Here is an 18,355-nt window from a genome sequence, read left to right as displayed (position 1 = left end):
GACAGGGAAGACTATGTAAGGAGTTATAATAATGGAATGTCAAGAAGTGAGGATGGATAGAACCAGGTAAGTGATTCAGCAAGGAGAAAGCAAATACTAAAGACATGGAGGAAATGGGGCCTAAGCAAGACAGTGATAGAAGTGACAGAGACATGGAGTACAGAAGGAGGGGTGGTTGAGGAGGGAGGATAATGCATGAAGTTTTAGATTGATTAAGTTTAAGGGAATCTGTGGAATAGTTCAGTGGGCAATTGGAAATATGGGTGTGGAACTAAGGGTGAGGTTAGGGTTCGACACACACACGAAGGCTGAGAAATAGATGAGTAAATGAAAACAACTGGGCAAAGAGTTGTTTCTAATTCTGGCAAGCTAGCAAAAGGAGAGGGTTAAGGATAGAACTTGAAGAATGTCCCAAGAGGAGTAGACCCAGGGAGAGAGCCAAGAAGCATCTGATGACTAGTGAGAGAGGGGAACAGGAGGAGTGTGGGGTCAGGGAAGCCAAGGGAGGATAGCATACCAAAAAGGGGGCCGTGTGTGTGTGTGTGTGTGTGTGGGTATGTGTATGTATTGGGAGTAGGAGAGTGGGGCTCAAGGGTATGATGTGGTCCCTGCTCTTTTATGCTTATTTCCCCTTTCAGGACCTCGCACTGAGACAACCATTTTTTCCATCACTCAGCCAGTATTAACTGATTGCCTCTAGGTGCTAGGAATTTTCCTAGGATTGGGGATTCAGGAGAGCACAAGACTCCCTGGCTCATGAAGCTCACATTCTAATGGGAGACAAACATTAAACAATAGATAAATACATGAATAGGATAATCTCATAATGTAATTCAATTGTGTGACATAAATAAAAGGGTGATACACAGAATGTACTCTTTACTCAGGTTCGCCTGTTGTCAGCCTTTGCCCCATTTACTATATCCTAGGTTCCTTCTAGGTGTAGTATTTTTCTGAAGCATTTGAATATAAGTCACACACATCACACCCTATACTCCCAAATACTTAACTCTGTATTTTCTAAAAATATTGACACTCTTTGTTTGTTTTGTTTTTTTGAGACAGGGTCTCACTCCTATTGCCCAGACTGGAGTGGAGAGGCGTGATCATAGCTTGCTGCAGCCTCAACCTCCCTGGCTCAAGCAATCCTCCCACCTCAGCCTCCCAGGTAGCTGGGACTACAGGCGTGCAACACCACACCCTGCTAATTTTTGTATTTTTAGTAGAGATGGGTTTTTGTCATGTTGTCCAGGAAGGTCTCAAACTCCTGGGCTCAAGCGATCTGGCCCCCTCAGGCTCCCAAAGAACTGGGATTACAGGTGTGGGCCACTGCACCTGGCCAACACTCTCTTATATAACTAGAGTATAGTTATCACCTTCAAGAAACTTAACATTGGTCAGGCTCAGTGGCTCACGCCTGTAATCCCAGCACTTTGGGAGGCCGAGGCGGGTGGATCACAAGTTCAGGAGTTCAAGACCAGCCTGGCCAAGGTGGTGAAACCCGGTCTCTACCAAAAATGCAAAAAAAAAAAATTAGCCAGGTGTGGTGGCAGTTGCCTGTAATCCCAGATATTCGGGAGGCTGAGACAGAGAATTGTTTGAACCCAGGAGGCGGAGGCTGCAGTGAGCCAAGATCGTGCCACTGCACTCCGGTCTGGGCGACAGAGTGTCTCAAAAAAAAAAAAAAAAGAAATTTAACATTGATACAATACTTTAGTCTACTGTCCGTATCCCAATTTTGTGAATTGACCAAAAAATATCCTTTAACATTCTCTTTTCTTCCAGTATAGGATCCAGTCCAGGATTATGTATCATATTTATTTTTTTAATTGAACTGAAATTCAGCTAACATGCAATTAATTATTTTAAAGTATACAATTCAGCGGCCTGTAGTGCATTCACAACATTGTGTAACCAGAATCTCTCCTTAATTTCAATTTTTAAAAATTAAGACACAAAAGACACTAAAGGGTTTTAAATAGAGAAGACACCTGATTATGTTTTAAAAAGCTCATAACAGGGCCAGGCACAGTGGCTCACACCTGTAATCCCAGCACTTTGGGAGGCTGAGGCAGGTGGATCATTTGAGGTCAGGAGTTCAAGACCAGCCTGGCCAACATGGCAAAACTCTGTCTCTATTGAAAATACGAAAATTAGCTGGGCAGTAGTGGCGCATGCCTGTAATCCCAGCTACTCGGGAGGCTGAGACAGGAGAATTGCTTGAGTCCAGGAGTCGGAGATTGCAGTGAGCTGAGATCGCTCCACTGCACTCCAACCTGGACAACAGAGTGAGACGCTGTCTCAAAAAAAAAAGCTCATAACAGATACTACATAAATATTTATTGAACAAATAAACAAAGTAAACAAATGTATAAAATTCAGAAATAATATTTACTCCGCAGTATTTATATTTACATATCACTTTCCTTTAATCCATTGACATCTTAATATCATTATAATGGAATTATTTAGTCTAAAATAATGATCATAGCAGTCATTATTGATATAATGATCCATTATCATCTTTAAAACTAATTTGGCCAGAGAAAATCTTCTCTATTTTTGCATCACAATCATCCAGAAAAAAAAAAAAAATTGATCTTTCCTTAAAAAGCAAGCTTATGTTTCTTGCTCCTTAAAAAAAAAAAGTTGGGCCGGGCGCGGTGGCTCAAGCCTGTAATCCCAGCACTTTGGGAGGCCGAGACGGGCGGATCACGAGGTCAGGAGATCGAGACCATCCTGGCTAACACGGTGAAACCCCGTCTCTACTAAAAAATACAAAAAACTAGCCGGGCGAAGTGGCGGGCGCCTGTGGTCCCAGCTACTCGGGAGGCTGAGGCAGGAGAATGGCGTGAACCCGGGAGGCGGAGCTTGCAGTGAGCTGAGATCCGGCCACCGCACTCCAGCCTGGGCGACAGAGCCAGACTCAGTCTCAAAAAAAAAAAAAAAAAAAGTTGGAACTTTGCCCTGTTCTCTCAGACAACCATCTGTCTCATTTCTCCTACAGATGTGCCCTCGGGGGCCACATGGTCCTGTAGTCATACTATTGAACAAGAAGTGAGAGGCAACAGATGCAGCACAGACTGAAACATGGATAGGGACATCTGAGCATCATTCATTCACCCAGGAGGCAGGGGTTTTTAGGAAGCAAGAGGAATCTTTTTTGTGAAATGTCCCTCGTTGTCACCTTTAGGTGGTGATTTTCTATCCTGCTACATAGAGACAGCAGCACCATAAGTCCTTTATTGCACCATATTCACCTCGACATGACACTGATCTCACATCTATATTCTTGTCTTTAAATTCAGTCGCAGAGGAATAAGTTTTGACCCTCTAGGTTTAGTAATATTAATACACGTTGTGCTTATCGCTGTTAAATCATCTTATCACTTAATTTGAGTCACAAAAAAATGAAGAGGCTTCCGATTCCAGGAAGAGAGAGTTGGTATGCTTTTCCCTATTCCTCCTGCTGAATATAATTAAAACCCCTAGACATTATGTGTAAAACAAACAGAAGATGACACTGAAGGTGGAGAGAAGTCAGACCAGCTAGGGACCTTAGGATCCAAGGAAAAACGTGGCAGTGGGTCCCATGGCAGGGCTTTCTTTTTGCCTCACATGTCCGAGACTTAGAGCTGAAGAATCTAGCAACTCAGAAACACCAAGGGAGTGCAAAGAAAAAAAGTCCCACTTAAAGCCTGTTCTATCTAGCCTTAATTCTCTACTTTCCAACTTGTATTCTCTGGCCCCCACCCTTCTCCCTGCAATAAAATTATTTTCCTAAAAATTCCAACTGGCCTCCTTCATGCCATCACTTCACATTTCATCCCCGTGTATATCTGTGTAGCACGGGATCTTTGTTGATAACTCACTTCATACTAGAAATTTTACCTCTGGCAAAAAAGGAAAAGCTTTTTGAAAATAACATCAAAGTGGCCCTTCAGTTCTGGGCCTTAAGATTTGTCAGTGTCCTTTCATTTCTACTATAGTTACTTTTTTTTTTTTTTTTGGGACAGAGTCTCACTCTGTTGCCCAGGCTGGAGTGCAGTGGTGCAATCTCAGCTCACTGCAACCTCCACCTCCCAGGCTCAAGAGATTCTCCTGCCTCAGCCTCCTGAGTAGCTGAGATTACAGGCGCCCACCACCACACCTGGCTAATTTTTGTATTTTTAGTACAGATGGGGTTTCACCATGTTGGCCAGGCTGGTCTTGAACTCCTGACCTCAAGTGATCTGCCCGCCTCGGGCTCCGAAAGTGCTGAGATTTAGGCGTGAGCTGCCGCGCCCAGCCATGGTTATACAATCTTTAGCCAAGTCCAGTGAGTCCCAGGCAATGTTAAGTTATCTTACAATCTGGAATATCAGATCCAATAATTCCTGGCTCCCCAGAACCCTCTGACTCTACAGGAAGCAGCCTGTGGAATAGCCCATTTTTGCTACCTTCTCTGAATGAAAACTTAAGTTAGGCAAAACAGAGTAAGAAAGAACCATCACTGCAGGACTTACTGAACAGGTTATTCCAGGTCCTATTTGTCTTTTCCTCAGACTCCGTTTGTTGGAAAACGAGTACCTTGTGATGTTCCAAGTTTTTAAGCAATTCTTCACAGTAAAATGGAATCCCACAGCTTCCCTCCACCAGGTACCTGTAGTGAAAACAAGGCAATCTGTTTACATTGAAGATACATCTTTTAGGAAGGAAAAACATTTAAGTCTTCTCAATCACTTGAAAATAATTTCTTGTCATTCTTCATTTGTTTGTTTGTTTTCAATGTTGAGGCATTGCTTTGTTTTTTTATTTCACTTTTGTGTGTATACAATAAGTGTGCACACGCTTTATTTATAGTTTTTAAAACAGACATTGGAAGGATAAACCAAAAACTAATCAAAATGGTTACCTATAGGATAAGGGAGGGAAGCAAGACTAAGGATGTATCTTTTTGGCTTTGGAAAGATAAACATGTTCTATACAATTTAAACAGAGAGAAAGGGGGAGGGAGAGAGAGAGAGAGAGAGAGAGTGAGGGCCAAATTGGTGCCTGGAGTGATCTTAAACGAGCCTTTGTTCAAGACATCTTTCTTCCAGAAGCACGGCAACCTCACTGCAGATACTAAGATGGGCTGTAAACAGCCAGCTAAAGAAGAAACATTGTCTATGTTGTTAAGGTGACTGCTGTCAGGACCCCAGGAGAGCCGGGCTTGGTGGCTCACGCCTGTAATCCCAGCACTTTGGGAGGCCGAGGAGGGCGGATCACCTGAGGGCGGGAGTTCAAGACCAGCCTGATCAATGTGGATAAACCTCATCTCTACTAAAAATACAAAATTAGCTGGGCGTAGTGGGGCATGCCTGCAATCCCAGCTACTCAAGAGGCTGAGGCAGGAGAATTGCTTGAACTTGGGAGGTGGAGGTTGCGGTGAGCCGAGATTGTGCCATTGCACTCCAGCCTGGGCAACAAGAGTGAAACTAGGTCTAAAAAACAAACAAAAACAAAAAACAAACAAACAAAAAAACCCAAAGGAAACCCAGGAGAGGAACCACTGAAAAGCTCAGAGAGCACTCACCAGTGAGTCAGCTTTCGCATCTGCCATAGACAGAGAACACCAATACCAGACCACACCATTGCCAGCCAGGTAAGACCTTGCTTAGTTGCAGGTCATAGTCTTTAACGCTTACCAGTTTGCCTTTCCTGTCACTTGCCCATAACAATGCTCTTCTTCACTGCAAGTTAATGTAAGTATACCCATAGCCCCCATGATGAAAGGGAAACAGAGCCTTTCACTAAGCAAAGTTGGAGAAGGTGTAACAGGGAGACAACATGGAAAAGGTGAGCAACATCCATCCTACCAAGCATCATGAATGGCCCCTTCAAAAGGTGGACCAGACCAAGCACAGTGGCTCACACCTGTAATCCCAGTATTTTGGGAAGCTGAGATGGGAGGATTGCTTGAGCCCAGGAGTTCAAGATCAGCCTGGGCAACACTGTGAGACCCCATCTCTACAGAAATAAAAAATTTACCAGGGGTACACACCTGTAGTTCTGGCTACTCAGAAAGCTGAGGCAGGAGGATGGCTTGAGCCCAGGAGGTCAAGGCTGCAGTGACCCATGATGGCACCACTACACTCCAGCCTGGGTGACAGAGTGAGACCCTGTCTCAAAAGGAAACAAAAAAAAGAAAAGAAAAATTTTTTAAAGGTGGGGCCAGGAAAGATACTGAAATAGGCACATCAAAACACATACTAAGAAATCTGATGAAGTCTGGACCGAGGGAATGAATGCAGATGTCAAGAGTTCAGAATAGAAAGAGGTTACTTACAAGTCCAGTTCTTTGGGGATGCAGCTCACATTGAGGTCAAGACAGATCTTGTTGGTGATGTCGTTAGGCTGTACTGCACCAACGGTGATGTAGGTGGTGTTCCTGTTCTTCATTATGGCACTGGCAGCTGCACAGGGAATGTCAATGAAGGGACACAGGGACATAATGATGAAGATAGGAAGAGTCCGGATAAGCTTCTCCATAAATCTCCAGGAGGTCGAATCCACAAACTGGGCCTCATGAATGATAAAAACAATCCATTCCTCTTTCACTGTCTGGAAAAGATACAGAAAGAGAAAGAGAAAGAGAAACACTATAGGATGTCAGGGTTTTTTTACATACGTATGGGTATGCGTGTGTATCCATTGAGTTTCCGGGTTTGCTTATGATGCAGCGAAAGAACTAAGTTCAAGTTTTTCTTTCCAGTAACTTTGTATTATTTTTTGTTCCATTAACTTAGAATTTGTGGCTATTTGGACAGAGCTGGCTGGAATGGACTCTTCGTCAAACCTTGTGTAAAGATAGTGCAAATTTGGAGGATAGATGGAGTTTTAGGGGTACCCACAAAAGCCACCTGAAGTGCCCATTACATAAAAATAACTGGTTTGTTAAATATGAGTCATTTTAATCTATTGAACAATAAAATTCTCCTGGGGAAATCTACTTGACATTTATTCAACCAATGTATATTCAGCACATGCTTACTGAGCACCCCCTGGGCTAGGTGTTAAACAAAACTAGTCCTCGCCCTGCTGGCAGCTGATGCTATTCTAGTTTGAAATGTGGTATGTGTTACACTTAAAAAACAGATCATGTGTCCCTTTTCTCACATAGACTACCCTTCCCTAAGTAATCTGAATTATTTATTCACTCATTAAGCATTTATTGTGCATCTATGAGGGTCAGGTGCTGTTCTAGGTACTGGGAATACAGTCTCAAACAAAATATGGAGCCTACGTTTTAGTGTCAACCACTTATGTAACAGGCTCTGCCCCACCACTGTGTAAGGTGTCACAATGGAGAAAACCCACTCCCCAATTCTCACTGCTCCAGACTGCTAATGGCTGCTTTTTGTTTCCCTCTGAGAAGAGACTGAGTTAACCCATTCTTTCTCTTTGTGCTTGACAGTCATTACAAAGTGTTACAACCTGCCTTGTTCACATATACATAAGTCTACTCCTACAGCCCCATTCTGTCACCAAATACTTAGCCCTTTGCCTAGCCCTGAGAACAGTTTAATGAGGAGGTAAGTACTACATTGTTTTGATTTTGACTGGTATCTTTAAAAAGATGGGGAGATAGAAATGTAAGTTTTAACCTTAGGATAGCCTTGGTAATGAATTATTCATAAATTGAAGAGAACAAAGCAGGAACAAAAAAGCATAAATTCAATAATGAAACATTGGCCTGGTTTCTTCCAATTTAAAATGGGAATTGGGTTCTCTCTAATGTGAAAAAAAAGTCAACACTTACATGGTACTTACTATGTTCCAAGTACTGTAGGATACTCTTTACATAATTAACTCATTTAATCCTCACAACATCCATATACAGTGGTACTATTGACTCTATTTACTGAGAAAATTTGGGCACAGAGAGGTTAAGTAACTTGCCCAGGGTCACACAGATAGTTAATGGTCCAAAGACTTGTCAGTACATAATCAAACACAGCTTTGGTAGCAGTTTCCAAACAAGATTCTGCTTCAGTACCAACTGAAAAGTTTCACAACAAAAGTAAACAACTAAATAGATTCCGAGGCCCAATCCACATCCTAGTTTTTCAATCTTTAGAGTTAGAACTCACAAATCCATATTTTTAAAGGAGCTTCTTGTAAATACTTGTGATGCAAACAGTCTAAAGCCTGATATTTAGAAACTACTGATATTGTCTTGCCTATGACCTGAAGTGGAGAAGAAGAAAGCTGTATTATAAATATGATATAATGCCATAAACTTATATCGATCATTTATTATGTACAGTTATGAGGCACATTGCTCATCAATAGTGATACAGAAATGTTAAGAGACTCTGTTCTTAAGAAGCTCACAGGCTGGGTGTGGTGGCTTACGCATGTAATCCCAGCACTTTGGGAGGCTGAGGTGGGGATCACGAGGTCAGGAGTTTGAGAACAGCCTGGCCAACATACTGAAACCCCATTTCTACTAAAAATACAAAAATTAGCTGGGTGTGGTGGTGTGTGCCTGTAGTCCCAGCTAGTCGGGAGGCTGAGGCAGGAGAATCGCTTGAACCTCAGAGGCGGAGGCTGCAGTGAGCTGAGACCGCACCATTGCACTCCAGCCTGGGTGACAGAGCAAGACTATGTCACAAAAAAAAAAAATTAAAAAAAGAGGCTTACGATCTCCTGAGGGAGAGAGAAACAGATATATAAGCAATGAATGGCAATATACCGTAATAGTATAGAATGTATAGTATAACTAGAAATGTGTTCAAAGCCTTACAGAAGCCTGGTGGAAGAAGAGTTAGTCATGTCTAGTGATCTGGGGAAGTTCTCACCAAAGAGGTGACATTGAAAGATGAGCACCATTTCTCTAGGTTAAAAAGAAATCTTTTGGCTTTTATCTTGTTACCACTGGGACTTATTTCGAGGGTATAAAGTATGGGTTGGTGTGATTTGCATATACTCTGAGAATTATATGAAGGATGAATTGAAGCAGAGAGGTGTGAAGCACAGAGTTTTTTGGAAATCTATGGAAATAGTCCAGGAAAAGATGATAAGAGCCTGGAACTATGGCAATAGGAAGGGAGGACAAGGAGATTCCAGAGACTCTGTAAGGTAAAAATAGTAGGACTTGGCCGTGAGTAAATGTGGGAATGTGGGTGACAAAGAAGGTAAGGATAACTTTAAATGATGCAGAATGGCATAATTTGCTACTAATGAAATCAAGGATCAGGGTCAGGATGAGGAAGAAAGGGCACTATAGTAAAAAAATGAATTTGGCATTAGACACTCAACTCAGCGTGAGTCACTACATCCAAGTGGAATATCTAGAAGGTTCTTAGGAATATGGTTTTGGTGTTTATAAGAGAGGTGGGGACTGAAATATAAATTTGGTGATCAATATATAGCAGACAGTCATGATATTACTGGGAGAGAGAGAGCTAACTCTTGTTGAGTGTTTCTTATGAAAGAGGCACTGTTCTAAGGGTTTCTACATATAATCTAATCATTTAAACTTACATCTCAGTGAGCTAGGTACTATTATTTTCCTCCATTTGATAGATGATAAAGCAGAAATGTAGAGAGGGTAAGTCACTGCTTGAGGTTGCTCAGGCAGCAAGTGATAGGCCTGGGGGTTCAAATCTCAGTGGTCTGACTACAGAGTCTGCATATGTAACTACTTTGGTACATTATATCTCAACAAAGCATGAAAAAAGGAGGGCTGAGAGAGGCCAGACTCCTAGGAGTGATGTTAAGGGACTCTTTTCAAGGCATCTAAATTCTAAGCAGACCTTTAACTTGAGGTTTGGAAGGATGGAGGAGAATGAAGTACTTTAGGATAAAGCCTTCACATACTGCAAAAGCTTCTTGCCAATGCAGTCAAACCACCTGGCTTCGTGGTGATTTGCCCAGTTTTCTTCCCCCAACTTCTTGACCCACAGATGCTCTTACCTGCTCCAAGATCTTCATAAACAATACTTCCAATTGGTTTTGCTTTTTCAAGGTGCTCATCCTGGAAATCTCCCGAGAAATAGGAAACTGTACAAAGAATTATGAGAATATGAAGCATGGGAAAATAGCAAAGGGAACTACTGGCTGTGCGACTTTGGGCAAAACACTTAACTATTCTGTGTCTTAAAATCCTCATGTGTTAGATAAGTGGTGTCAACCTTTTTGGCCCCAGGGACCAGTTTTGTGGAAAACAGTTTTTCCATGAACTGGGGCAGGCGGGGATGATTTTGAGATGATTCAGGTGCATTACATTTATTGTGCACTTTACTTCTATTATTATTACACTGTAATATATGATGAAATAATTCTACAACTTACTGTAATGTAGATAGAATCAGTGGGAGCCCTGAGCTTGTTTCCTTGCAACTCGATGGTCCCATATGGGGGTGATGGGAGACAGTGACAGATCATCAGGCATTAGATTCTCATAAGGAGCATGCAGCCTAGATCGCTTGCATGCACAGTTCACAATAGGGTTCATGCTCCTATGGGAATCTAATGCTGCTGCTGATCTGACAAGAGGAGGAGCTTAGGTGATAATGTGAGCAACGGGGAGTGGCTATAAATAGAGATGAGGCTTCACTTGCTCACCCACTGGTTATCTCCTGCTGTGTGGTCTGGTCTCTAACAGGCCATGGACTAGTACCAGGGGTTGGGGACCCCTGTGTTAGATAATTCAGGAAAAGACAGGGCACAGTCTCTGCACTGGCATCACTTGTAGGAACAGAGAGACTTTGTGTCCCCGAGTAGCTAGCATAGCTATGATAGAAAGGTAAGAAAAAATGAGTCAGCAGGTGGTCGTTTGGATTTTTTTGAGTATGGTATTTCAATATACCTCTAATATGTGAAGAATGTGGATGCACATCCAAAGAGGATTGGGAGCCATTTACTCAGCATCTGGATACTCCAGAAATACAGACCAAAGAGATGCTGAGTCACAATGCACCAGAGAGGAGTTGCTGTGCCTGCCCATGGTTATTCGTGCAGAAGTATAATACTAGCTAGTTACCTGAACATGGAAAATGTCATTAAGAAGACAGTAGAACTTTTCATCCAACAGTGTCATGACTTTATTTTGAAGGTTGGTCTGTCGTTCTTTATAATGTTTACAAGTGTCCAGGCCTAGGACATTGACCATGAGCATCTGGATGGTATAGAAAGTTTGATGGAAGCTGATCTTAGTTAATGAAATGGCAATGACCCTGTTTGTGAGAAAATCAAGAATCAGAAGAGAGTTTTTAAATATATATTTTTGAAAATAATAAAGGTTAAAGGAAAGTTCTGTCTTCTCATATTCAGCTATAGTGATGGAGATTTTCCAACCTATCTGGCAATTGTTCTTTATTGCTGCTTCTGATATATATACTCCCTCATTCTCCTGTTCCTAAGCCCTGATTAATTTAACCTGGCTAATTCTCTCCTTTCTAGTCCTACTGCCACCCTATACTACCACAATAGCAAGCCACTCTGACTGGGAGCTTCCATTGCCTAACAGCATGAACCGAGGCCTCCTTTGTGTGACACACAAGACTTTCCAGAGCCTCATTCTATCCTTTCTTGCCACTCTCTGCCGAGCAATCTACCCTTCACAACAGCAAACAGGTGAGAGTTCCCTGCACACCCAGAGCTGTTTCTCCTCTCCATGCTTTTGCTTATGCTGTCTCCTCAGCCCAGAGTGCTATCACTTCTCATTGCCCCTCATTTGATGTTCATCTTAAGTCTCAGCTCAGGTGTAGCCTCCTGGAAACTGTCATCAGTGTCCCAAGGTTGGCTACATAGCCTTTCTTCTCTGAACTTCCACAATTCTCTATTGCATGTCTCTATCATTGCCCTCACTACATTCAACTTTTAATGTTATCTGATATGGTTTGGCTCTGTGTCCTCACCCAAATCTCATCCCGAATTGTAATCCCCGAGTGTCAGGAGACAGACCTGTTGGGAAGGGATTGGATCATGAGGGTGGTTCCCCCCACGCTGTTCTCATGATAGTGAGGGAGTTCTCATGAGATTTGATGGTTTAAAAGTTTGGCACTTCCTCCTTTGCTCGCTCTCTCCTGCTGCCATGTAAGACACGCTTTGCTTCCCCTTTGCCTTCTGTCATGATTCTAATTTTCCTGAGGCCTCCCCAGCCATGTGGAACTGTGAGTCAATTAAACCTCTTTTCTTTATAAATTGCCCAGTCTCAGGTAGTTCTTTATAGCAGCGTGAAAACGGACTAACACATTATCTCTCTCCTCCTCTTCTGTGAGAGCTCCTTGAGGGCAGAGAGCAGACTTTATTGATATTCAGGGCTTTGGCATTTGTTGACACATGTCCCCACAAAATTCGTATGTTAAATTCTTAGCCTCTAGGACCTCAAAGTGTGACCTTATTTGAAAAGAGAGTCGTTGCAGATACAATTAGTTAAGATGAGATCATCCTGGAGTAGGGTGGGCCTCTAATCCAGTATGACTGATGCCCTTATAAAAAGGTGAAATTTGGACACAAACAACACACGGGGAGAATGCCATGTGAAATGAAGGCAGAGATTAGGGTGATGCTTCTACAAGCCATCTTTGAAACACCAAAGATTGCCAGCAACCATCAGAAGCTAGCAGGTGGGCATGAAACAGATTCTTCCTCATGGTCCAGAGAAGAAAAGATGCCTTGATCTCAAACTCCTACTCCTGAGAACTATGAGACTAATTTCTGTTGTAAGCCACCCATTTGTAGCACTTTTTTTACAGAGGCCCTGGCTAATGAATACAGCACTTAGTAGTTCCTGAACATAGTAGGAATTCAATAAATGATTGAATACGTGAATAAACAAATGTCTTCTGACTGTTGTGAATTATCCCTTCAGCAATGGTAAAGATATTTTAAAACTGGCCTTTCTCAGGCCTAACTTTAATGTGGGATAGAGATATAGTTAAGAATATTATAAGATTAACAAGCATTTTCCCCTCATACTGTTTAGGTTAGCTGGGGAAAGGATATGAGACACGGTAATTATTGTCCTGGTCATTGCTACTGTTGTTGAATACCATACTATCTACTTCCATGAGGAAGTAGAATGGATTGTCCCAGAGATAGCCCTCATGATATTCCTTATATGAAAATAAATAAACAACATGAGATAAGTATATTAGATCTGTCTTCCAGGGAAAAATCCAAAGACCTCTCATTCTCTATCCCCAGTCTCAGGACTAAACGGTTTGAACTAGTGATTCCCTGTCAGCTAGCTGGATAAACTTACGTGTTTGTTCTGCAGACCAAATCTAGCCTTGATCTCAACATATATGCCAATTGTCTGAATATTGGGATTACTTAGGAAACTTTAAATAACCAAGCCCTACCTGGCATTAAATCAGGATATCCATGGGTTAGCCCAGTTTCTCTTTTTCTTAGCTCTGTATGTTTATTGTTAGTTATCTATTTAGCACGAGTGTCATGGCATCCAATCATTGTAGGTTATGGATAATTTACATAAGGCAAGTTATAGGAAGGAGAGGAGCATCAAAATAAATCAGGATTCTATGGGTTCACACAGAACAATCATTCCAAGACACTCACCTGTGGTTCTCACCTTGGGCCAGGTACTTAATTTTCGTAAGTATCTGGCTTTTTCCATATCCCGGTAATCCCTCATACATTAAGACCTGGCTGCTGTTAGACATCAAAAATTTCTTCATAATACACATGAAGTAGTTGATCTCTTTATTACGTCCTGTTATTTTTAGTTTTAAAAGAGAGCAAACTCAATCAGCATAAAATAGTCTAGAGATATAAAAAGGCACATAAAAACATTCCTTCTAAAAATATCCTTGGGCCAGGCGCGGTGGCTCACTCCTGTAATCCCAGCACTTTGGGAGGCCGAGGCGGGCGGATCATCTGAGGTGAGGAGTTCGTGACCAGCCTGGCCAACATTATGAAACCCTGTCTCTACTTAAAAAAAAAAAAAAAAAAAAAATTAGCCAGATGTGGTGGCAGGTGCCTGTAGTCCCAGCTACTCAGGAGACTGAGGCAGGAGAATCACTTGAACCCAGGAGGCGGAGGTTGCAGTGAGCTGGGATGGCGCCATTGCATTCCAGTCTGGGCGACAAGCGAAACTCGATCTCAAAAAAAAAAAAAAAAAAAACCAATTTGGAATTTCTCCATGGCATTGTTCACAGACTTTCTTCAAGCCTTATGCACTTTTTAAGCTAACCATGTAGTTTTGCAGTTTTATTTGATTAGAAGCTGTGAAGGAAAGTATTCTTATAACGCTCATTATAATGTTTAATTATAGAGTAGAAAACCGAGATTTGCTTAGATTACACAACCAGGAATGAAGCCAAGGCTGTCTAACCCTAAAGCTTGGTGGTTGTTGTTGTTGTTGTTGTTGTTTGTTTGTTTTCAACACACTAGAAGTAATCTGTAGACTATTGCATTAGGAAATAAATTTATCAAAGTTAGGTTTCCTACATTAAACAATTATGGATAAAATATTTTTATTTCTGATTCTGTGATAAAGGAAACTTGCCCTCTGTAAATGAAAATTATACTTAATTCAGGGCTACAAAAAGCATTACCAGGGATAAAATTCAATTTGCCTTCAGAAATCATGTACAGATTATTTCTATCATAAGAGCAACTTAAATTCTTAGTGAAAATAAATTGTAGGTTTTTTCTGATTATAAAACTAACATATGCTTACTGTAGAAAATATGGAAAACTTGGAAAAGGAAAAGAAAAAAATAAAAATCACCTTGGGTTACAACCCTTATTTTTCTTGTGTGTTTTTAAATACTGTAACAACCCTGGCTGAAATCTGAAACTCTGCTCACAGTCTTTGAAATCTGGGTGTACAGGAAGGAGTTGGAAGAATTGTAATTTCTAAGCAGTGAACAATTTCTGTCAAAAAAAGTGGAGACTCCTTGAGAACCAACTATTCCTTCTTTGCTGGGCAGATGAATGTGGAGGCCCATTTTGTTATTCATTGATAGAACAAATAAATATCCAGGTATTATCTAATGTCTTTGTTGAAGGACCATTAATCCAAGTGTAGATATTTAATAAAAGGAAGCTAAGTGCTTTGCTTGGTAATATAAATTTCTGAGTATGGCTCAGTGAGAACTACTCAGCAGACCGTATTGCTTCTTTTGGGTGAAATATTCCCTTTCCGAAAATGCATTTGAACCTCAATTTTGTGAGATGTTTTGTGTTTTTCTTTGGCCTGAATGAAGCTCACATAGGAACTCAGAAGATGAGGCTTAAAAGTCTGCATAGCTGCACACACATATATACACATGTATACATAAGTAACAAACCTGCACGTTGTGCACATGTACCCTAGAACTTAAAGTATAATAATAAAAATAAATAAAAATAAAAAAATAAAGTTTCCTGGCCGGGCGCGGTGGCTCACGCCTGTAATCCCAGCACTTTAGGAGGCTGAGGCGGGCGGATCACAAGGTCAGGAGATCAAGACCATCCTGGCTAACACAGTGAAACCCCGTCTCTACTAAAACTACAAAAAATTAGCCGGGTGTGGTGGCGGGCACCTGTGGTCCCAGCTACTCGGGAGGCTGAGGCAGGAGAATGGTGTGGGCCCGGGAGGCGGAGCTTGCAGTGAGCCGAGATTGCGCCACTGCACTACAGCCTGGGCGACAGAGCAAGACTCCGCCTCAAAAAAAATAAAAAAAATAAAAAAAATAAAGTTTCCTAAGGAAGCTTAAAAAAAAAAAAAAAAAAAAGGCTGCCTAGCTGACTCTTCCAGCTCCCTGTGTTCTATTCATACAGAACGCCTACAGGTAGAACCTTATGGATTATCTTTAGCCGGATTCTCAAATGAGGTAGTCTCCTTAACTTGAAATGCCTGCACCTTGTTTCTGTCTAAGCAAAGCCTCAATATCGGGGACTGTTGTCTGCAGTTTTTACCCTAAAAAGCCACTATTTATTTATTATAGTTTTGTTGTCAACCATGTTGTTGCAATTGCATTTATAGCAGCTCTTGTAAAAGAAGGGCATTTCCCATGCTGCTAGCCTCTGACAATCTGTGTTTAGTTATAGCTTGAAGGAAAGGTATGTGGGTCTGATCTTTCTGTCATACTGGTGGAATCAGGGCAAAAAGGCAACTAGATCAGACTGAGAAATATACACATAGGCTGCACACAGTTGCTCACGCCTGTAATCCCAGCACTTTGGGAGGCCAAGGCATGCAGATCACGAGATCAGTTCAAGACCAGCCTGGCCAATATGGTGAAACCCCGTCTCTACTAAAAATACAAAAAGTACCTGGGTGCGGTGGTGTGCACCTGTAATCCCAGCTACTTGGGAGGCTGAGGCAGAAGAATCGCTTGAACTCAGGAGGCAGAGGTTGCAGTGAGCTGAGATCACACCACTGCCTCCAACCTGGGCAAGAGAGTGAGACTCTGTCTCAAAAAAACAAAAAAAGAAATATACACATAATGTGTTCTAATGTGACTGTCATGTTGGGTCTGCAGTCTTATAGAAAGAAGGTTAGGATTCTGTTGCTGTCAGTTATTAAAATAAGTATATCCTAGGATGACAAGCAAGGCCTCAGAGGAGGGCGAGAGTGGGTATTCCTTCTCTCTAGCTTCCGGAGTTTTGGAATCTGGACTTAAATGAAGTGATTGGCTTGAAGACCCTGAAAACTACCTGAAAGCAGTGAAAGTGAGGCATTTCTCCTGGCCCAAGTGTTTTTTGCAGTTCTGGAACTGTTGCCCTCCTTCAGGCTCTGCTGACACCAAGATTGTGGCCTCATATTTCTCCAAAGTGTGAGACAGAGCCTCCTCTTAATTGCCTTAACACAGTTAAGACCAAGATTTAACTTACGATAAGACTTTTGGGGATGTTTGTGTCTGACAGAAGGAAATTACAAGTGCTACTCGAAGTGGCTGCCTTCAGAATCCACAGGCCAATTTTCGTTGGGTCTCTTCTCTCATAGGTATATCCCTGCCTCATTTTAGGTCTACTCCAGTCTAATCTCGAATTATCTTTTGTATAATAAGGGCCCTATCACCAGGAATCACAAAAATATCACTTCCAAATGGGTTGTAGACTTAAATATAAAAGGTAAAAACAAAATTTCTGGAAAAAATGCTAGAAAAATATCTCCGTGATTTTTGGGTAATGAAAGGTATCTCATATAGTATACAGAAGCACTAACTATAAAAGACAGGTAAATTTGATTACATTAAAATTAAGAATTCTGCATATTACATGCATAACTGAGAGTAAAAAGGCAAGTATAGAGTGGGAAAAGTGATATACAGTACAAACAAATGACAAAGGACCCATTTCTAGAATGCGTAAATAATTCCAAAAGATAATCAAAATACAACCCAGTTGAAAAGTAGGTGAAAAATTGTACAAGTACTTTAAAAAAATGTCTGGGCTGGGCACAGTGGCTCACGCCTGTAATCCCAGCACTTTGGGAGGCTGGGGTGGGCGGATCACTTGAAGCTAGGAGTTCAAGACCAGTCTGGCCAATATGGTGAAGCCCTATCTCCACTAAAACACAAAAATTAACTGGGCATGGTGGCGGGCACCTGTAATCCCAGCTACTCAGGAGGCTGAGACATGAGAATCACTTGAACCCAGGAGGTAGAGGTTGTAGTGAGCCAAGATTGCTCCACTGTACTCCAGCCTGGGCAACAGAGTGAGATTCTGTCTCAAAATAAATAAATAAATCAGTCCAAATGGTCAAAAAACTTATGAAAAAGGAGCTCAACCACATCAGGGAAATACAAATGGAAACCATAACAAGATACCACTATATACCCAACAGAATTATTGAAAGGATAAAGATTAATTAAACTAAGTTGTTGCCAAAGATGAAGAACAACTGGAACTCTCTTAACATACTCGATCAGAATAGAAAGAAATACAACCATTTTGGAAAACTACTTGGCATCATCTACCAAAATTGCACCCTCTGTCCCAACAATTTCAGTCCTACATTTTACATTGTACTCAACAGAAATGCATACATGCGTTCACCAAAAGACTGTGTAAGAATGTTTGTAGCAATATTATTCATAAGAACCAAAAACTGGAAATAACCCAAATGTTGTACAGTAACAGAATGGGTAAATTGTTGTATATGTATAAAAATGGAATACTACATAGTAATGACAGAGAATGAATTACAGCTACACCCAACAATATGGATGAATTATACAACACACCATTGAGTAAGAGAAAGTATATATAAGGCATATATAATTATGCAATGTATGATTCCATCTATATCAATTTTTTAAACAGGGGAAAGGAAGTAGGAAAGAGCAATCCTGGTGTATTGCTATTTTTCTATTTCTTTCTTTCTCTTTTTTTTTTTTTTTTGAGACAGAGTCTCGCTCTGTCGCCC

At 41.4% G+C, this 18,355-nt stretch overlaps 1 protein-coding gene across 3 annotated transcripts in view; it reads right to left on the bottom strand.

The window, feature by feature from the left end:
* Positions 1–18,355, bottom strand: part of ADCY10 (adenylate cyclase 10) — a 98,101-nt gene that overhangs the window by 41,758 nt on the left and 37,988 nt on the right. For all 3 annotated transcript variants that reach the window (XM_025393747.1, XM_025393754.1, XM_025393738.1), the window contains 5 exons: positions 13,555–13,708; positions 11,012–11,204; positions 9,943–10,029; positions 6,311–6,585; positions 4,506–4,642 (listed from right to left, as the gene is read on the bottom strand). In XM_025393747.1, coding sequence (XP_025249532.1) covers positions 4,506–4,642; positions 6,311–6,585; positions 9,943–10,029; positions 11,012–11,204; positions 13,555–13,708 — 846 coding nt within the window. The remainder of the gene's footprint in view (positions 1–4,505; positions 4,643–6,310; positions 6,586–9,942; positions 10,030–11,011; positions 11,205–13,554; positions 13,709–18,355) is intronic.

Source organism: Theropithecus gelada, chromosome 1, assembly GCF_003255815.1.
Source record: "Theropithecus gelada isolate Dixy chromosome 1, Tgel_1.0, whole genome shotgun sequence".
Lineage (NCBI taxonomy): Eukaryota > Metazoa > Chordata > Mammalia > Primates > Cercopithecidae > Theropithecus > Theropithecus gelada.
The sequence above is the reverse complement of the archived record's forward strand: the minus strand, read 5'-3'. Positions and strand labels throughout refer to the sequence as shown.